At 41.6% G+C, this 21,324-nt stretch overlaps 1 protein-coding gene across 2 annotated transcripts in view; it reads left to right on the forward strand.

Annotated features, from left to right (window-relative positions):
* The window catches only part of LANCL3 (LanC like family member 3), a 123,050-nt gene that overhangs the window by 87,627 nt on the left and 14,099 nt on the right, over nucleotides 1–21,324 (forward strand). For both annotated transcript variants that reach the window (XM_060408370.1, XM_027963536.3), the window contains exons 2-4: nucleotides 7,979–8,102; nucleotides 9,265–9,462; nucleotides 17,519–17,726. In XM_060408370.1, coding sequence (XP_060264353.1) covers nucleotides 7,979–8,102; nucleotides 9,265–9,462; nucleotides 17,519–17,726 — 530 coding nt within the window. The remainder of the gene's footprint in view (nucleotides 1–7,978; nucleotides 8,103–9,264; nucleotides 9,463–17,518; nucleotides 17,727–21,324) is intronic.

Consider the following 21,324-nt stretch of genomic DNA (forward strand, 5'->3'; position numbering starts at 1 on the left):
AGGGACTTGCTCCTTCTGCACCAGCACACGCACTCTATTTAGAGAATAATTAAGTTAAATAACAAACCTGGCCACATTGGCTAAGAGAGCTCCCCACTAGGGTTTGCAGATTTTGGAGGGACTTTTCCTCCACACGGCAAAATGGAAGAGAATTTCCCATTGTTATCGCTTCTCTTTCCTAGGTTCTGGTCTTTGAAATTACAGCTGCAGTGTTCTTGCCTCTGGGGCACGCTCTTGCTTCCTCGAACGTTCTTTGGGAACTTCCTACAGTTCCTTCCATCTAAGTTCTCACCCTTTCCAAGAGAAATCCTCTCCTGCAGCCAGCCTCCCTGCTCCCATAACTGCTTCCTGCTTCATGTGTGGTCTGGGTGAGGTCAGCAGCCTTGCCTGGGAGCTTGTTAGAACTATAGAGTCCTGGTCCCATCCCAGACTCACGGAATCAGAATCTGCATTTTAACAAGAGCACCAGGTAATCTGTGTGCACACTGCAATTTGAGAAGCCTGGCCATAATACACAGGGTTTTCTCCATCCCACCACTTAAAATACCTTTTCTCCCTCCCCCCATCTCCTTTCATTTCTTCACTTCCTAACTGTCCTTCAAAGCTTAGCTCATACCCCTCTCCCTCTGTGAAGCCCTCAATATTCTCTCCTTCCACCTTACCCCTATAGATCATGACTTTGAGAATTTAAACAAATGCAAAATATTTCACTATTTAAATGATTCAGATGTTAAGTCTGTTTACTGAGATTATATCTTGTCTTGGGACTTCCACGGTGGGCCAGTGGTTAAGACTTCGGCTTCCATTGCAGGGGGTGCTGGCTCAGTCCCTAATCAAGGAGCCAAGATCTCACATGCCTCACAACCAAAAAACCAAAACATAAAACAGAAGCAATACTGCAACAAGTTCAATAAAGACTGTAAACAATGGTCCACATCAAAAAACAAAGAAAAATATATCTTCTCTCAAAGTGCCCAGCAAGGCCAAGCACATAATGTAAATTGTCTGATTCATCAATATCTGTTTCCTGTTTGAAAGCCTTCCCTTAGTTGTGCATGCTCAGTTGCTGAGTCATGTCCAACTCTTTGCAACCCCATAGACTGTAGCCCACCAAGCTCCTCTGTCCATGGAATTCACCAGGCAAGAACACTGGAGTGAGTGGGTTGCCATTTACTTCTCCAAGGGGTCTTCCTGAACCAGGGGTCAAACCCGTGTCTCCTGCATTGGCAGGCAGATTCTTTGCCACTGCACCACCAGGGAAGCCTGCCTCCCTTAGCTGTACCTTATCTCTTTAAGCTGCTTCTGCGTCAAAGCAACTCCTATAAGTTTTTGTCTTCTTAACACCTTACATACATCTCCACCCACTCCAGAGATTTCCTGAAGGCCTGGCTCTTATCTGTAACCTAGTGGCTTTCAACTGAATCAAAGCCCCAAAGAGGCCTCTAACCATTTGTATTTTGACTTTGTACCAAAAAAATTTCCCTAACTTCTAAATTTGGACAGGGAATTTTGTTAGAAAAATTTACTTTTGGATATGGGATGTTTTTCTGCTCCACCATGGTACCCACAGGAAACTTGGAATTGCTTCTGTCTCTCTTGTGGATGTGCTATGTAGCAGTATCTCTGTTACTGGCCCCAGACCCTGAGACAAGAGCCACATCTCTGAGTCTGCCATCTCCCCAAATTCCAGGTGGGGGGGGGGGGCACACATCCTAACTACCTATAATTTTCCAAACCTTTTCAGGAGATTATAGGATCTTTCCTAATGCCTATTACAAGGAAATGGAGCTGGGACAGCAGGAACTCTACACTGACTTTTAACTTCCTGGTTTCTATTCCATGTCACCTCTGCCCACCTTGAACAGCTTTAGCTCCATCCTGATTCTATATTGCCTTCAAGTCTGTTGTTTATCTTATCAGCTTTAAGTACTAACATACCCAGGATCTTAATAACTCAAAAGCCGTTTTTCCTCAGAGCTATTATCTCCATGGGTATCATAAAAAGAAGGAAGAGGGGGACTTCCCTGCAGTCCAGTAGTTAAGACTCCACACTTCCAGTGCAGGGGATGTGGGTTCAATCCCTCAGCGGGGAGCTAAGATGCCACGTGCTGAGCAGTACAGCCAAAAAAAAAAAAACAAAGAATGAATATATGTATATGTATAATCAAATCACTTTGCTGTATACTTGAAACTAACATGACATTGTAAATCAACTCTACTCCAATAAATTTTTTTTAACCTAAAAAAAAGTCATTTTTGTGTTCATTGATCATCAAATGGCTTTTTTCTTTCTCGAAGCAGAAATTTGTGCTACCACCAGAATGGTGGGGCAAAGGAGTGGGTGAAATACATTGCTGAAGGAAATCACCTCATGTCAGCTAACCTGACACTAACTGCGTTAAATTCTTGCTCTGTTACATGTGTGTTTGACATGATATTGGAGTGACCTTTTGCATTGCATCTGGCTGGGCAGTCACCTATTCAGGGCATTTTGGACTGTTGTTGCTTGCTCATGCTAGCCATGGTTGATAGTAAGCTAGCAAAGACCACCACTTCAGAGGGCCTGTGGGCGGGACACTTCACTCTGAAAAGGGGTCTGTGGTGAGGCAGGCTTTCTGTGGCTTAGCCCATTTCATTTATTTCCTTAAGAAAGGTCATGTATCCTCAGTAGGGAGGTGGTTGCATCAGAGCTTGACCTTTAGGTTGGGGCCAAGCAACATAGCATGAGCTTTATTGTGCTCTCATCTCTTCATGCTCACAGCCCAGCCCCATAGGACTCTTTCACAACAGACACCTCTGTTCAAGGACCAGCGAAGGCAATCAGCTAACCTAATCAAACTATTTACACCAACCCACCAGAGACTTGCTTTGCATGTTTGACATATCTTAATTTATTTCAATTCAGTATAAAAATTTATTTAAAGAACCAAATCCAAATACCATATGCTGTCACTTATATGTAGAACCTAAAATATGTCACAAATGAACGTGTCTTTGAAACAGAGACTCACGGACATAGACAACAGGCTTGTGGTTGCCAAGGCAGGGCTGGGGGAGGGGTAGACTGGGAGTGTGGGATTAGCAGATGCAAATGACCACAAACAGAATGGATAATCAGCAAAGTCCTACTGCGGTAGCATAGGGAACTATGTTCAATATCCTGTGATTACTGTAATGGAAAAGAATATAAAAAGAACATATATGTCTATATAACTGAGTCCCTTTGCTGTACAGCAGAAATTAACACAACACTGGAAATCAACTATGCTGCTGCTGCTACTGCTAAGTCGCTTCAGTCGTGTCCAACTCTGTGCGACCCCATGGACTGCAGCCCACCAGGCTCCTCTGTCCATGGGATTTTCCAGGCAAGAGTACTGGAGTGGGGTGCCATTGCCTTCTCCGGAACATCAACTATAGTAAAATAATAATAATAATAATTAGAAAAGAGAACCAAATCCATCCAAGACATCAGCACGCAAATAACCTTATTATATGCTACAAATACAGGAGAGGGAATTTGGGTGTGTTTTGATAGAGGCCTAATGGGCAGGGAGCCCCTCTCTGCCACCTGCAGTCACTCCTTTCCCCCCAGTGGAAATGCTGTTTCCTCATTCCTAAGGCTTCAGCAGGTTTCAGAAGCTGGGAGGCCATCTTCTTCGCAGTATGTGTGCTCATGTGTTACTCTGTGCTGGGAGTGGGACCTGAAGGGATATTGGAGAGGGCAGACCTATGAGAGAACATGAAGCAGCCACTGTCCACCCCCACCCCCCCAACCATGTCATCTCCTTCCTCCCTAATGTACTGTGCATTGTGGAGAAGGACGGTGAGACCAGGACCCTCTTCCTCGATGGTCTCCTCTGCACACTTCTCACGAGCACTCTTCACTTTTTATTTGCTGATCAATAAAGCCAAGGGTAGGTCTTGCCTGTTCCCAGCGATAAAGAACTGCACGCATAACTGGTCTTTATCCAGCCCAACAAGCGCCGCTTCTCTTTGTTTTTCACAGTGTTTCTGAGAGATAAGAGGAAGCCGCCCAGACATGATGCATGACCGGGGAGGTTTTGCAATATTTTATAAACTCATTCTCTATTGGGAGCTGTGGATTAGGGGTGAAAAGGAAAAGAGAAGGCACCACATAGAACCAAAGTTGATTTTTTTCTTTTCTGGGTTAAAAACAAGCAGATGGATGGGACTTCCCTTGGTGGTCCAGTATGGTTAGGACATCACACTTTCACTGCAGGGGGTGAAGGTTCAATCCCTGGTCAGAGAACTAAGATCTCCTATGCGGCACTATGTGGTCAAAAAATAGAGAAAAAAAAAGAAAAACAAGCAGGTGGAGGAAAAGGAGACATGAATATATGTTCAACGGAGGAAAAAGTAATCCAGTTTTCAATTATCAGCACGGAAGTCAAATAGGGAGAACTTTAGTCATTCACATGAATACATACCCTGAAACTCCAGTGGCCTTTTCCTGTCACAAAAACTGCCTCTGTTGTATGGATTCAAGACCACAAGAGGCAAACAGGACCTCAGTTCAGGTGAAGAGCCAAATATATCCTCAGGGAATTACGGATGGTACCAGGATAGACTCCTTTTAAGTTCATGCCTTTTGAGGCTCTTGGCAAGTTTCTGAGAGTGAGCCAGGATGGCGGGGTTGATGAGACTGATAATACAAGATATTAGGTAGAGTCAGACCAAATGTGAGATCAGTTGATGCCAATAAAGGCACAGAGAAAGATGTTTTTAGTGGCAAATTGAAATTCTGGTAGCAATTTGATAGATGTAGAGTGGAAAATATAAGAGAAATGGGCTCTTCAGCTAAGGAAAGACCTGGGGCTAAGCCTTGAATGATGGTGGGAAAGTGTCGGAAGATAGGTCTTTGGGAATGTTAGGCAGGAAGGAGTAAACCCAAGAGGCAAAGATAGGTACCTAATAAAAAAGAAATTTAAGTTGAAACTCATGGCATAGCTGTAATTGTTTCTGAGCAACCAAATGGAAAACGAGAACCCAGAGTCTTAGTGAAGCTGATGTGTTACTTGCTCTGCCCTATAGCTTCTTTCCACACCTGCCTGGGCTCATGAACTTTTCTCTTTTAATTAAAGAAACAATTTAAGTTGTTTTACAATGTTTCAGATGTACAGCAAAGTGATTCAGTTGTATTATATATATATATTCCTTTTTTCAGATTATTTTCTCTTACAGGTTATTACAAGATACTGAATATAGTTCCTTGTGCTATACAGTAGATCCTTGTTGGTTATCTATTTTATATATAGTAATATATATCTGTTAATCCCAAATTCCTAATTCATCTGTCCCCCCCCTTCCCCTTTGGTAACCATGTTTGTTTACTCTGTCAGTGAATCTATTTATGTTTTGTAAATAAGTTCATTTCTGTCATTTTTTAGATTGCACATATAAATTATATGATATTTGTTTTTCTCTGTCTGACTTTCTTCACTTAGTATGATAATCTCTAGGCCCATCCAAGTGACATTGCTTCATGAGAAATATTTCATTGTATATATAAACCACATCTTCTTTATACATTCCTCTGTCAATAAACATTTAGGTTGCTTCCTTGTCTTGGCTATTGTAAACAGTGCTGCTGTGAACACTGGGGTGCATGTATCTTTTCAAATTAGAGTTTTCTCCAGACATATATGGTATTTCTATTTTGTATTTTTTGAAGGAACCTCCATGCTGTTCTCCATAGTGGCTACACCAATTTACATTCCCACCAACTGTCTAAGAGGGTTGGTTCCCTTTTCTCCACACACACTCCAGCATTTATTATTTGCAGACTTTTTGATGATGGTCATTCTGACCAGTGTGAGGTGGACTTGTGAACTTTAATTGCTTGATTATAGACTTTTGTCTAAAAAAAAAAAATGTTTCCCAGGCTTTCTAGAGTTCCCCAACAATACCTAATAGAGGGCCTCACTGGACTAGTAGTAGCTCAGTAATGTTAATTGGCAAATTAATGAACAACTTCCTTTTTATGTAATTATTTTTCCAAATTAAATGCTAGATTTGAAGAGGCCAAAACCTGGATTACAGTTTGCCCTTCTGTGCATGCGTGGATGCTAAGTTGCTTCAGTCATGTCTGACTCTTTGCAATCCTATGGACCATAGTCCACCAGGCTCCTCTGTCCGTGGGGATTCTCCAGGCAAGAATACTGGAGTGGGTTGCCATTTCCTTCTCCAGGGATCTCCCCAGCCCTGGAATGTAACCTGCATTTCTTAGTCTCCTGCATTGATTGGCAGGTGGGTTCTTTACCATTAGCGCCACCTGGGAAGCCCCTTCTAATGTTGGGTAAATCAGAAGAGCAAGTCATGATTTAAGAAATCATTAGTTATTTCTAAAGGATTAGGTGAGTCAGATGGCAGATACCACATAGGAAAATTTGATGTGTGAATCTTTAGAGAAAAAACAAAATCCAATAGACTTGATTCCAGATTCATTCATTCAGGCCAAGGCTGAACTGTAGGTGATTTTTCTTTTTTTGGTTACTCTGACTAGTACTTTTCTTACATAGGTTTACCTTTTTGGAAGGTTGGCTTCATGAGAGTAAAGGTCTTGTCATCCTGTTCACTGTTATGTCTCCAGCATCTGGGATAGGCTTTCCTGCCATGTGATACTAAGGGCTTAAGAAATAATTTCGGAAGGAAGAGGAAGCAGGGGGGTGGTGATGGAGTAAAGGAAAGAGGAGAGGGAGGACTCTGCTTTTCATACCAGTACACCTGGCTCTTACTCATCAGTTACCAAAGGCCCCCTCAGGCTCAGCATTAGGAACCAAGGATACCAAAATGATGAGACGTCAGGGTCTTTGCATCTGATCATCCACTAGAGAGAGAGAGAGAACACAGTGGGTGCTGTGCCAAGAGTAACAGGGACATGAGAGAGTGCCAGAGGGAGTATCCAGTCAGCCCTGAGGCTGAATGGGTGGCAGAGAACATTGCATACCTGAGCGGAACCCTAATAATGTAGTGATACTTTGTAGGCTTGAGAACATTTTAATCTCTATAGCCCTCAAACTTACGGTGGGGAAATTGAATAAAATATGGGAGACAGCATGTCATGCATTGCCTTTTGGTCATTCTCTATTCAGTCATTTTGTTTTTGATATGGGATCTTCATTCCCCAACCAGGGCTGGAACCCGTGCCCCTTGCAGTGGAAGCAGGGAATCTTAACCACTGGGCCAAAGGGAAGTGCCCAGAGTCATTTTGATAGTGAAAGTTCTTTTGTATTGGTCCTTACTGGACTTCGGTTTCCTTCTGCTCTACTGTGCTGTGCACAGACGCATCTCACTCTTTGGAACCCTATAGACTATAGCCCACCAGGCTCCTTTGTCCATGGGATTCTCCAGACAAGAATACTTGAACGAGTTGCCATTTCCTTCTCCAGGAGATCTTCCCCACGTGGGGATAGAGCCCACGTCTCTTGTGTCTCCTGCCTTGGCAGGCACCTAGGAAGCCCTTCAGAGACTGCAAAAGCAGGCTCTATTGAGTCTGTCGTGTAGCAGTTGTCATAGAATTGTGGCTTTATAAGCACAATCAAAATGACACAAACTGAAGGCCCATTGTCTGAGCCAGACCCATGCCATATATCAGGAGTAACAGCTTTGTTAAGCATGGTCACTTAGGACCAGTCTTTGTTCTTTTCTGAGCAACTGCTTGTTCTTGTGACAAGGATTAATGACATAACAGCTGTAAGGTGGTCTTTGCCTTTTACAAAAGCCTATAGCAGTAAAGATTTGTGTTTGCCATCAGAACAGCAAATTTTCTGAAGAGGGGAGATAAACTTGACAGCAGAGAGAGAATCAGTGGTTTTTAAAAAAAGGTGTGATGGGCTGAGCTTATTTACAAAGAAGAAGAGGAGTGTGGGGGGTTTATGCTGATGGACTATTAAAATCTGGTGTCAGAGGAATAATGAAGATCCTGACTTGACTTCTGCTTCTTGATTTCCTTACTCAGGTGCTGACCCCAGCCCAGATCAAATCAATTTGTCAGGCCATCCTGGACTCTGGGAAACAGTATGCCATGAAAAAGAGGAAGCCATTCCCACTGATGTATTCTTACTATGGAACCGAATACTTGGGTGAGTGAAGGTGTTGGCCAAGGCCTGGAGGAGGAAGGCAGTCTCTAATAGCCACTTTTACATAGGTCATCACTATCACTGGGAAAGCCATTTGAAAATAAATATTGATGGATACTTCAAAGCACAATTTCATATTTATTTTCAGAGTCTACCTGTCAGAAAGGTAACTGTTTTAACAATGTGTGTGTGTGTGTGTGTGTGAGAGAGAGAGAGAGAGAGAGAGAATCAGTCATGTATGACTCTATGCAACCCACCCCATGGGCTGTACCCCCCAGACTCCTCTGTCCATGGGATTTTCCAGGCAAGAATACTAGAGTGGGTAGCCCTTCCCTTCTCCAGGGAATCTTCCTGACCCAGGGATCAAACCCAGGTCTCCTGCATTGGCAGGCAGATTCTTTACCACTGATCCACCAGGGACTTTCACTAAAGACTAAAATACTTTATTCTTGATTGTGAATTCATTGGCCTATTTTTGCTGAAAGTTAAACAGCTTATACAATCAGTGTAATTAGTACCTGTGTACCAGTTGTACCTGTGCACAGGGAAACAGGATTCAGCCACTGACATCTTCAAGTTTTTAATATTAATGGATTAATTCCCTAGTGACTCACTAGTAAAGAATCTGCCTGCCAATGCAGGAGACATGGGTTCAATCCCTGGGTAGGGTCGATCCACTGGAGAAGGAAATGGCAACCCACTCCAGTATTCCTGCCTGGGAAATCCCATGGACAGAGGAGCCTGGCGGGCTATAGTCCATGGGGTTGCAAAGACTTGAACACAACTGAGCATGTACATGTGTGTGTGTGCGCACACACACATACACAATAACAGAATACCGAATCACAGTGGCTACTTTTGAGATATGAGGCTTGTGAATGAAAGTTGGTTACTCCTCCTTTCAATCTTTCATAGTCTCCCCATCACCCCTTGCAGCGTGACTTGCAGGGCCCGTTGTAGATCGCCTGCCTCCCTCTCCAAACTCCAGCTGTTTCTTTCCCTTCCTTGGTTCTATCCAACATAGTCTCCAGCAAACAAACCTTTGTGCCTGTTCCTTTTGCCCAGAATGCCTGGCTTTCCCCAGCCCCTTCATCCGTTTGTCATACTTGGGCCCAGACTTCAAACTGGTCCAATTGAATTAACAATGCTTCTCTTGTCTGTATAGGAGCAGCTCATGGCCTATCATCCATCCTCCAGATGCTTCTTTCTTACCATGAGCACCTGAAGCCCTCGGACCAGGAGCTGGTGTGGCAGAGCGTGGACTTCCTTATGGAGCAGGAACAGAACTGCAACTGGCCCCCTGAACTTGGCGAGGCCATCGAGAGAGAGAATGAGCTGGTGCACTGGTGCCACGGCGCCCCAGGTCTCACTTCCATTCTTATCTGAAAACATTGTCTTTCAGCAGGCTTAGCCAAACACACATGCCTTTTCTGAGAAGTGAGGGTATTTCCCACCTTACACCATTACCACGGGAGGTGAAAAGGTCAAGAGAAAACTTTCCAAAGCCAGAAAAGTCTCCATCGGTTAAAGATCTCTAGAAATGATCCTGTGTTTAAAATATAAATGATCAGTATCTATTTGCATACAAATTAAACTAGTGTTCTCCAATAAAATATAATATGAGCCACAAATGATATAACTGTTTAGTAGCCCTAGTGAAACCACAGAAACAGGTGAAATTAATTTTCATAATAGAGCTACCCCAATATACCCCAAGGGGCTTCCCTGGTAGCTTAGACATTAAAGAATCTGCCTGCAATGCAAGAGACCGGAGTTCGATCCCTGGGTCAGGAAGATCCCCTGGAGTAGGAAACAGCAACCCATTCCTATATTTCTTGCCTGGGAAATTCCATGGCCAGAGAAGCCTGGCAGGCTATGGTCCATGGGGTCGCAAAGAGTTGGACACGACTGAGTGATTAACACTTTCAGTACACCCCAAATGTTATTTCAACATGCAGCCAATTTAAAAATCGAGTAGGATTTCACAGTTTTGAAATATTGTCTTTGAAATCCCATGTATATGTTAGACTTACATCCCATCCTGATTCAGACTAGCCATGTTGCAGGTGCTCAGGGGCTTCATGGGACAGTGCAGGTCTGGAACCTCACAGTTCAAAACATGGTCCCTGGACCAGTGCCATGTTGCAGGTGCTCAGGGGCTTCATGGGACAGTGCAGGTCTGGAACCTCACAGTTCAAAACATGGTCCCTGGACCAGTGGCATGGGCCACCTGGACGCTTGTTGGATATCGAGAATCTCAGGCCCCACCCCAGCCCCAGTGAATCCCAATCCGCATTTCAACAAGGGCCCTAGTTGATTTGTATGTACATTAAGGTTTAAGATGGACTGTTCTATAATTCATCTTCAAATGACAGTTTCTATTATCACCTAATGAAAAGTCTAGAGAAATGAGAAGCCATTTGCAGTGAACTCTCTGGAATTGAGCCTGGAAACTTATCAGACCCCATCTTTTCACTTTCTTTCTTTCTTTTTAACCCCATTATACCACTAATTAGGCCTTGGAGAAGATGCAATTCAAAATAAATTAAATTCAGAGAAAACAATTCATTTTGGCCTATTGGCCAGGGAGGAGACTTAAAATACTGAAATAATGCACATTTTTGATTAGGAGTGTATTTAATTTTCAAGGCTATGCTTCAGTGCCATGAGTGAGTACAGTTTTAAAATATATTTAATTTGTCTTTAGTTTGTTACCTGATTTTTATTACTTTCTTTCCCCTCCTTACCTATGTAACGTTCTTTAATCCAAGTGGAATTTCATGTTTTACTTCAGTACAGTCTGAGATGACAAATAATCAAAGTCTTAGTCCATTGGCTAGATTTTGTCTGCCTGCCACTTTTACTTAAGGGAGGACTTCAAAGGCTCCTGTGTGTGCTTGTACCACCTCTAGGGCACTGTACATTATGTCCAGGCTAATTCCCACCAGTGATCATTTGAGTCCATTTTTTTTCTGGCTTTGAACTTTTTCTTGAAGAAAAACAGCAGTTATTTACCATTCTGGAAATGATATTTCTTCATGTTATGCTCAACACTCTCATTTCCTATTCCCTTTAATCATTAGCACTGATGGCCATTGGATAGCCTTCAAGCACCCCAGGATCCTTGAATTTTGGAAATGTCTCAAATTAAATACAGCCTATTTTAAAAGGATCCAATGTATAGTAAAAGCCCTGTAAAGAGTGGGCAGACTGTCTACTAAAATAAGTGGCTGGGTCACTTAATTGATATGGGGGTCTTGCAGGACAGTTACTCCATTCTTACTGTGCTGTACTTCACATCCCATCTGTCTTTGTAAATCATGGACCATAACAATACAGCATAGGATTCATTACCCTGAGGACTTTATTCTCATATATCATTCATGTTCAGTATCTTGGTAAGATTAAATGTAGGTTGCAAAGCAAAAGCATTCAACCCACGTATTCACCAGACTGCCAAAAATAAGCCAGTTCACAAATGAATAAACAACCAAATGGAGCCCATTATGTCTGCCAACTACCGCTTCCATTCTCAAGGGTATTGGTCTTCCTTTTAAGAGATGTGCTAAAAATAGCACCAAGAGGGATTATGAATCTGATAAGTGCAGGTTAAAAATCATCACGATTCCTCTGAAGTTGGCAACAGTAAGCTCTCCAAAAATTCTAAAGCAGGAGATGACCTAGAAAAATAATTCTCACTTGTGTGAGGAAAACATTTATTTTTGAGAGTAGATTTATGAACAGTACAGATGGTTTGGGACAGCAGACTGATTCTGTGATTAAAAACCTGCCAGAAATAGTCCACAATGTGGAATTTCATCAATGATATCTTATCTCCCACTATAATTGTTTCCTGTTGAATTTCCTTCAACTCACCTCTACAGGTGACAGCCTTAGTTATCATTTATGCAGTGTGAATATACTTCTGGACTCTTAAGTTAATAACTGGATTCCAATTGTAGCGCCAACACTAACCAGTTAAGTAACCTTGAGAAAACCACTTTGTTTCGTTCGTGCTTTTTTGTTTCTTCATCTGTGAAAGGAGTAGGTAGAGATGGAGTAGGAAAACTCTCTCTCTCTCTCTTTTTTTTTTAAATCACTACAGAAACCTTTTATCCTGTGGTCCCTTGCCGTTCCTGAGGGATATGACCCCAACGATTTGCAGACACTCACATTTATAAATACCTAGTGAAACATCGAGTTTTTCTCACTAGATGCAGGCAGATTCACCTGACCCCTTCCTAGCCTTAGTGATTCTGAAATACAAGATGAAAACTATTTAAAAACTCATTAAAACAAATACCATGGCTAAAATAAAGTCTGGATGGCATTACGTTACATCATTATTGTGGTCACACTGACAGTTCATTTCCTTTACTCTGGGTGAAACACAGGTGTAGCTTTTTTTTTTTAATCATTTCATGAGGGCTCCTGGATAGGTGACTTTTCTCTTTGTTGTTTTTTTTTTTTTTATTGAAGTATAGTGAATTACAAAGGGTGACTTTGAATAGATAACTGCAGGGATTTGTACATGCAGGTGTCTTTGACCACTAAGCTTTGTATTGTACACTGTACAGTGCCTGCTTCAGTGCAATTAAGATCCTAGAATGGACCTGTGTGCTGATTCCACAGGATGTTGAAATAATATGTACCAAGTCTGACTATTATGAGGCTCTGCTAGATCACATGTTTTCAAAGATTCAGTCTCCCAAACCATATTTCTTAAGTAATAATTCCTTTTCCCAGTTGTATTAGTATTTGACAAAGACATAGATCATTGCTGCCTGGGAGTTTCGTGTCAGTGGACAATAATCAGTGTTTCCATGATGACATGACAGTCTTCCCAGCAAAAGCAAAGAAAGCCAACATCCTTTCCTTTTAGATTAAGCCACCTGATTGTGGACTTCTCTAGGTTAGGTAAGAAGGCAATAGGTTTAGGAGTTTTTCAAGGTCCCTTCCATGTACCATTCTTTGATCTGGGCTGCGGGAAGAGGCCCTTTCTCTCTGACCAGAACCCCAGGATCAATACCCATTAAGCTGCCAGGGGCTAGTGGCCTGGTTTAGCAATGGGACCATCTCAGCCAATCTTCCTTCCACATATCTCATCTTCACTTCAGCATCCGCCTGCACCAGGGTGAGAAATGAGACATTATAGGGTCAGCAGGCATTTGTGGAGGCCTTGACATGTGTCAAACACCATGCCATAGATCGGAGAGCAAAAACGAACATGACAGAGTACCTGCCCTTAGTTAGCTGGCACAATATGAGGGGCGGCAGACATGAAAACAGGTAACCTTAACAGATTTACTGATACAGAAAACAAGCTAGTGGGTACCAATGGGGGTACCAGAGGGCTTCCCTGGTGGCTCAGTGGTAGAGAATCTGCCTGCCAATGGAGGAAGCATGGGTTTGATCCCTGGGTTGGGAAGATCCCTGGAGAAGGAAATGGCAACCCACTCCAGTATTCTTGCCTAGGAAATCCCATGGACAGAGAAGCCTGGCAGACTACAGTCCATGGGGTTACAAAGAGTTGGACACAACTGAGCGACTGAACATGAGCACAGTGGGTACCAGAGGGTGGGTGGAAGGGAGGAAAGGCAAGATAGGGGTAGGGGATTAAGAGATACAAACCACTATGTATAAAATTGCTAAGCAACAGCGATATGTTGTATGTTGTTTAGTTGCTAAGTTGTGTCTTACTCTTTGCGACCCCATGGACTGTAGCCTGCCAGGCTCCTCTGTCCATAGGATTCTCTAGGCAAGAATACTGGAGTGCATTGCTGTTTCCTTCTCCAGGGGATCTTCGCAACTCAGGAATCCAACAGGGTCTCCTGCATTGCAGGCAGACATCTGAGCCACCAGGGAAGCCCATATGTTGTACAGCACAGGGAATTACAATTTTCTTGTAATAACTTTTAATGGAGTTTAGTCTGTAAATGGAGAAGGCAATGGCAACCCACTCCCGTGTTCTTGCCTGGAGAGTCCCAGGGAGGGGAGAGCCTGGTGGGCTGCCATCTATGGGGTCGCACAGAGTTGGACACAACTGAAGCAACTTAGCAGCAGCAGCAGCAGCAGCAGTCTGTAAAAATACCAAATTTCTATCCTGTACACCTGAATGAATATAATATTATAAATCAACTGTACGTCAATTTTAAAATAAGTTATTATATTTAAAAACAAGTAATTTTAATATGATAACTGTATAAGTGCTCAGATTTGTTGGAGTGGTAGGAGTGATGGGAGCTCAGAGGAGGCATCTCTGGTCCTTCTCCAGGTTCCAGGAAGGCTTCCTGGAGGAGGTGATGCCTGGGATAAGTTGGCCAGACCAAGAAAGGTGAGAAGTTTATTCCAAGGAAAGTCAGAGGCATGGAGCCAACATGGTGAAGGAAGGGAACTGTGGGGGTGGTTTGGTTTTACTGAAGTGAAAAGCTCCACAGAAGGAGAGAGGGAGGAGTGGCCAGGGGACAGAGTAGGAGCTGGGTGGCCAAGGGCTCTCTGTCTCACCTAGACAGGAGCTTCACCTGGATTCTGGAGGTGGGGAGCTAAGAACCACAAATTACACTGCAGAGTTGGTCCACCTTAAAGCAGAGGGAGCTGACCTATATGTCTGTTAGTCATTGGCCAAAATTTCTTGGGGGTGGGGGTGCATTGCATAGACTCCCATTTGGCTGAGGGCATATCCCCCAAGAAGAGGGAAGCTGTAAGTTTTGTCAGCAGCCAACTCACAGCAGCTGGGAGATGGGGCACCTGCTGGTAAAGAAAAGGGATCTGATAGAGCGCCAAGGGCTTCCAGTTCACCTTCAGTACCCGGGTTAGATGGTGTCACATTCTTCATGGGTCTTTCCTCCCTCCACATGTGGGTTAGGAGCCTTCCTGTGTGCTTCTGCAATGCCTTGCTTTCCCCTCACATGGCCTAATGAATACCCCCAGTTAGGTTGTAAAGACTATGAAAGGAGGGGCTTTTAAAAATCTCAGCACCTACTACTGTCCTGGTGTATAGTAGATATTTAATTAATATCTAAGCAGCCACCAAGCCTGTGAGCTGTCTCTTTCATTAGCCTCTTTGTCATCTTTCTGCCGACATGTTCAGCTCATCATAGCTACCCTATTGCCCTTCTTCAAGTCTTGGTTGACTGCACAGTGGGGCATTTTGTCTATAACAGTAATCATCATTAAAAAGGTAAACCAAAATATTTACAATAAAACACTCCCACTGGTTCCCTACCACCAACAAATACATTCCAAGGTGCCCAGTTGGACTTGTAAAATCATCCGAAATGTGGATGCTATCTACCCTTCCATTGTCCTGTTGCTTAGAATACACTGCCCCACTGGTCTCCATGTGACTTGTTTATCATGGCTTAGAATCTTTGCCGTTGCTGATCTGAATCCTGGAATGCTCTCTCCCCCTCTCCTCCAGCCTGCAGTTTCCTATGTATCCTACACAGTTCTGGAGAAAGCCTGACTTCTAGCAAAGCTTCCCTTCACAGTCTCCCTCAGGGAATTTAGAATTTTCTGATTCCTCTAGTATGATTTTTAACGCCATTCAGTTTATGTCCCAACATCATTGTAAACTGCGTGTCTTCTTATGTATCTGTCACAGGTACATATTATTTCCTCCCTTTCTAGATAGTGCCTTCCTGAAGGGCAGGCATTGTGTTGAGTTATCATTTATTTTATAACACCCAGGGCCAGAACTGGCTACATAATTTGGGGGACCCAGTATAAAATAAACACGTGGACCCCTTTTTGAAAAAGGATTAAGAAATTCAAGAGGGCAACAACAGAGCCTTCAGTACAGGGTGGGGCCCTCCTGGAGGTCCTTTGTGAGGCTGTACAGGTCACCCGCCCGTGAAGCTGGCCCTGCCTAGGGCTGTGAATACAGCAGATCATCAATGCACACTTTCAAATAAATGGATACAGTGAGTGAATGAATGCATAATTAACCAAGTGAAATTCTTTTAAAAATCATTCTTTGTGGAAATGACACTTTCTTCCTAAAACTGAAGGAGGATAGTGCTATAGGTGACCATTGTCAGTGGTTCTCTGGAAAGCACTGGCTGAGGAGAGCCTGTTGTTAAATGTTCATCATAGAGAGTATTAAAGAATACCTTTTTTTTTCCCCCCCTTTTTTGCCACATGGTGAGGCATGTGGGATGTTGGTTCCCCAACCAGGGATCGAACCCATGCCTCCTGCATTGGAAGCATGGAGTCTTAATCACTGGGCTTCCAGGGAAGTCCCCAAAGATACATATTTAAAAGAGAATAAAATCATGACTCTCAGACAAATATAAACATGTCAACAATTTTATTTAACTCATAAATTAACGAGGGAACCAGAGAAAGGTGTTATAACTGGCTCAAAGGAATCTCCAAACAGTAGACGTATCTCTAGGCCATGAAGAAGGCTGGCATGAATTTGCTTAATAGATGCAAAAACTAGCTGCTTCCACAAAGACTGAGGGAAGTCAGCTCAACATCTTTTGGACAGAATGTGAAGGTTCTAGAGACAGGTATTATTTACATTATTGTCAGTTTTCTACAAGGTGATTTCTGTCTCTACACAGTTGTAAAATAGGCCAGTCACAGACAAAGGCAGAGATAAATCTGATGGATGAGCTAGTCCAAATATCTACTAAATTCCAGTCTGTCCCTCTTTCTGTAGAAGGTAGGCAAGGCAGGAGAGAGTTATCTTGGGCTACTAATCTCCTCTCCCAATATGAGCACCTGGAATGTGGGGGAAATGGTTTCTATTAATAGCTATCACTTCTCTTATTTCTGTTCCTGCCTGTGTAATGGAGATTGCCTTGGTTGAGCAGTGTTGAAGGAATGATCTTTCTTTGAAACAGTCAAGGTGGCAGGGCCTCACTTCACAGCTGAAGCCAGAGTCTTGGCCAAGTCACTTGGAATCATTGTTGTTTTTGGAAGGACTCCCAGTTTGTCTCTTAAGAAAAGGTGTATAGTTTTAAATACTTTTAAGATGACAAATTCTGAACATTCGTGGGGGGATGGGCAAACTGTATAAACATTTAGCCTTTCCAAAATAGCAAGACATGCATAATGCTTACCAGAGTATTTGTCATTAAATATTAACCCATTTGCAAATTATGGATTTTATCTGACTAGGTACTTGTTGCTCTTTCTTTTGGAACTGATAATCACCATACAATTCAAACAATTTAAATCTCACAGGTACAATAAGACTCCCTTGGAGAAGATTCTATAGCCTTTACTTAAAATGTGGTCCCTGGAAGGGTCATTGTTAGAAATGTAGTACCCCTAGCCCCACCTTAGACCTATTTGATTAGAACGGATATTTTACCAATACCCTGATGTGTGGGCCTCTTTGAGTTAAAGAAGTTTCACTCTATAGTATTAAGCCTTGAAAATCACCTCTAACATCTGTGATGTTTTTACAGGAATTGCCTATCTGTTTGCCAAAGCTTATCTGGTTTCCAAGAAACCACAGTACCTGGACACATGTATCCGGTGTGGGGAACTCACATGGCAAAAGGGCTTGCTAAAGAAGGGCCCAGGGATCTGCCACGGGGTGGCCGGCAGTGCCTATGTCTTCCTGCTGCTCTACCGGCTCACCGGAAACTCTAAATACATCTACCGAGCCCAAAGGTCAGCCTTTCTTTGCATGTTTTTTTTTGTTTTTCCAAATGTTAATCCAGTTAATGTTCAGAACAAGTAATAGTCACATAGTTTTAAAAGTGTAAACACAGATACTTCCACGGTGCATTTTAGCAATTTAGTTCACTTCCCGAGAGACAGTTACCAGTATCTTAGTTACCTTCTCAGAGCTATACATATCTCTGTGTGTGTGTGTGTGTGTATGTGTGTGTATAAAAGCAGATAAATGTATATGTAAAATTTTGTCCCTCTTTTTTGATACAAATGGTAGCATTTTGCTATCAGAGTGATCACCCTCAATCAGTAAATAAAGGACTTTTCATCTTTGTTGTTGTGTAGTATTACATCTTCTGAATAAGCCAGGAGGGCAGTTTGGATTCTTTCCAGTGTTTTGCATTACTTAAAATGCTATGATGAATAATCTTGTACATATATCATGATGTTCACCTATGGATATGAAAGTGTGTTAGTTGCTCAGTCGTGTCTGACTCTTTGCAACCCCATGTACTGCAGCCTGCCAGGCTCCTCTATCCGTGGGATTTTCCAGGCAAGAATACTGGAGTGGGTTGCCATTCCCTTCTCCAGGGGATTTTCCCAACCCAGGGATCAAACCTGGGTCTCCTACATTGCAGGCAGATTCTTAAACATCCTAGCCACCATATCTGTAAGGTAAATCCCTAGAAGTGGAATTACTGGGCCAAGGGGTATGTCTATTTGTGATTTTTTTTTATTGTGATAAGAACACTTAATATGAGCTCTATTATTCTCTTAGCATATTTTTAAATGTACCATATTGTTAGCTACAGGCACAGTATTATACAACAGATCTCTGAAACTTACGCAGCTTCAATAACAGAAACTTTCTACCCATTGAGCAAAAACTCTCCATTTCCCCTCCTCCACCCCAACCCTTAGCAACCTTCATTCTATTCTCTACTTCTATGAGTTTAACTGTTGTAGATTTCTCATGTGTTATCATGGAGTATTTGTCTTTTTGTGCCTGGCTTATTTCACTTAGCATAATGTCCTCATTTATCATTTAGAACAGTGCCTAACACAGAGTATCTACAGTATATGTATTCAATGTTATCATCACTAAAAATTTGAGTTATATCATTCCAAACATTTCTCTATGCATAAATGTATGTTCTTATATCTATGTATATATAATATATTTTAATAAAAACCTATAATTATGTATGTGTAACTTTACTATACATACTATTTACAGTTTATAATTTTAAATAAATAATTGTTAAGGGACACTCTTTATTTCAGTTTGTGTAGATCTAGCTCATTGTTTTATGACTATATAGTTATTATAGTTGTACCATGATTAGTTTAACCAATCTTTAAGTAATGGACACTTAGTATATGTGCAGTCTTTACTAGAACAAACAAAATTGTCCCAAATATCCAATACATATCTCTTGGTACACTTGTCAGAAAAATTTTTAAATTGAAGTCATTAAATCCAGAGGTATTTTTAAACTGTCTTTATCTTTTGCCCATTTTTTTTCTGTTATGATGTTTATTTTGAATACTGTAACTCTTTGTCAATGTATGCCATAAATATTTTTCTACTTTGCCATTTTTCTTTCAGCTTAGTTCGTGGTCTTTTGTCAGACCGAAATTTTTATGTATCTCTCTTGAAAAAGGTGTCAAATTTTTTAAATTTCCGGATTTTGTGTTATACTTAAAGAAACATTTCCCACTCTAAGATTAAAAAATAATGTTAATTTACATGGACCTTTAGTACTTTTGGGCTTCCCTGGCGGCTCAGATGGTAAAGAGGCTGCCTGCAATACAGGAGATCTGGGTGTAATTCCTGGGTTGGGAAGATTCCCTGGAGAAGGGAATGGCTACCCACTCCAGTATTCTTGCCTGGAGAATTCCCTGGACAGAGAAGCCTGGCAGGCTACAGTCCATGGGGTTGCAAAGAGTTAGACATGATTGAGCTTTTAGTACTTTTATTATTTTATTTTAATTTTTAAAATAAATTTATACCCCTTTGCCCATTTCTCCCACCAATTTAAAAGTTACTTTAACTTTTAAATCTTTCATTAGCTTAAAGCTTATTTTTTAAAATAGTGGCAGATGAGTGTCTATCTTTGTGCTTTTTTAAAATCTTTTTTTATGTTTTTTTAAATTTGAATTTATTTATTTTCATTGGAGACTAATTACTGTACAATATTTGTGTGTTTTTTAATAAAAAACCAAAACTTCCCCATAATGTCTGTTGACTCCAATGATTTGAAATTCCAAATTTATCACAGACTGAATTTATATAAATGTATGAGTTTGTTTCTGGACCTTATTTCATTATTCATTTACTTCTACTTTTTCTTAGCTGTACTCTCTCTTTTATTCTTCCAATTGTATTTTATTTTATTTTTTAAATTTAAATGTATTTAATTGGAGGCTAATTACTTTGCAATATTGTATTGGTTCTGCCACACATCAACATGAATCCACCACGGGTGCACACGTGTTCCCCAATTGTATTTTAGAATCAGTTTTTCAAAAGTTAAAAAAGCTTGTGGACATTTGATTGGGATTTCAATGAAAGATTCTGCCTACAATGCAGGAGACCTGGGTTCAATCCCTGGGTTGGGAAAATCCCCTGGAGAAGGGAATGACAACCCACTCCAATATTCTTGCCTGAAGAATTCCATGGACAGAGGAGCCTGGCGGGCTATAGTCCATGGAGTTGCAAAGAGTTGGACATGACTGAGCAACTAACACACACAAACTCTTATCAAAGCATCTAGTTCATATGGAATTTTTTTTTTTTTTGGAATCTTTGACGTAAAGATCTAAAAGTACAGTTCCATGGTATTTAAAATTTCGCATGTCTGTGATTACATGCCCTTTCACATTTCTAATGCTTTTGTTTTTCTCCAGTGGTAGTTTAGTTTCTAGGTCATGTCCGACTCTTGCGACGCCATGGACTGTAGCCTGCCTGGCTCCGCTGTCCATGGGGATTCTCCAGGCAAGAATACTGGAGTGGGTTGCCCTTCCCTTCTCCAGGGAATCTTCCCAACCCAGGAATCCCAACTGGTGGTCTCCTTCATTATAGGCAGATTCTTGACCAACTGAGCTATGAGGGAAGCCCTGTTTTTCCCCAGACGCACCAGCATTTTGTCTATGTGGTTCATCCTTTAAAGAAACTGGCTTTTGGTTTTTATTAATTCTTTTTGTTTTTCTCTTTCGCTTCCTAATTAATTGTTTTCTGCCTTTATTTTTTATTTTCCAGTGTTCATTCCCTTTACTTTGTTATTCTCTACAGTTTTTAAAAAGTGCTTAGAATACCTTCCATCTTTATAACAACAACAACTCAGATCAATGACTTTTCCTCTGAGTTCCATTTTAGTCATAATCAATAGGTTTTGATATGTAATGCTATGTTTCTATAATTCTTTTTAGTTCCATAATTACCATTCTGACTTCTATTTTTACAGAATTTCTTAGAAAAATGAATTGATTAGTTTGAATTTTGCACCATTGGGTATATTTTGGAAACAATCATTTTCACTTTAATATGATAACATGCAGTATAGGTCAGAGTGCAGTGAAACTGCAACTCTCA

This window comes from Ovis aries, chromosome X (assembly GCF_016772045.2).
Source record: "Ovis aries strain OAR_USU_Benz2616 breed Rambouillet chromosome X, ARS-UI_Ramb_v3.0, whole genome shotgun sequence".
In the NCBI taxonomy this organism is placed as follows: Eukaryota; Metazoa; Chordata; class Mammalia; order Artiodactyla; family Bovidae; genus Ovis; species Ovis aries.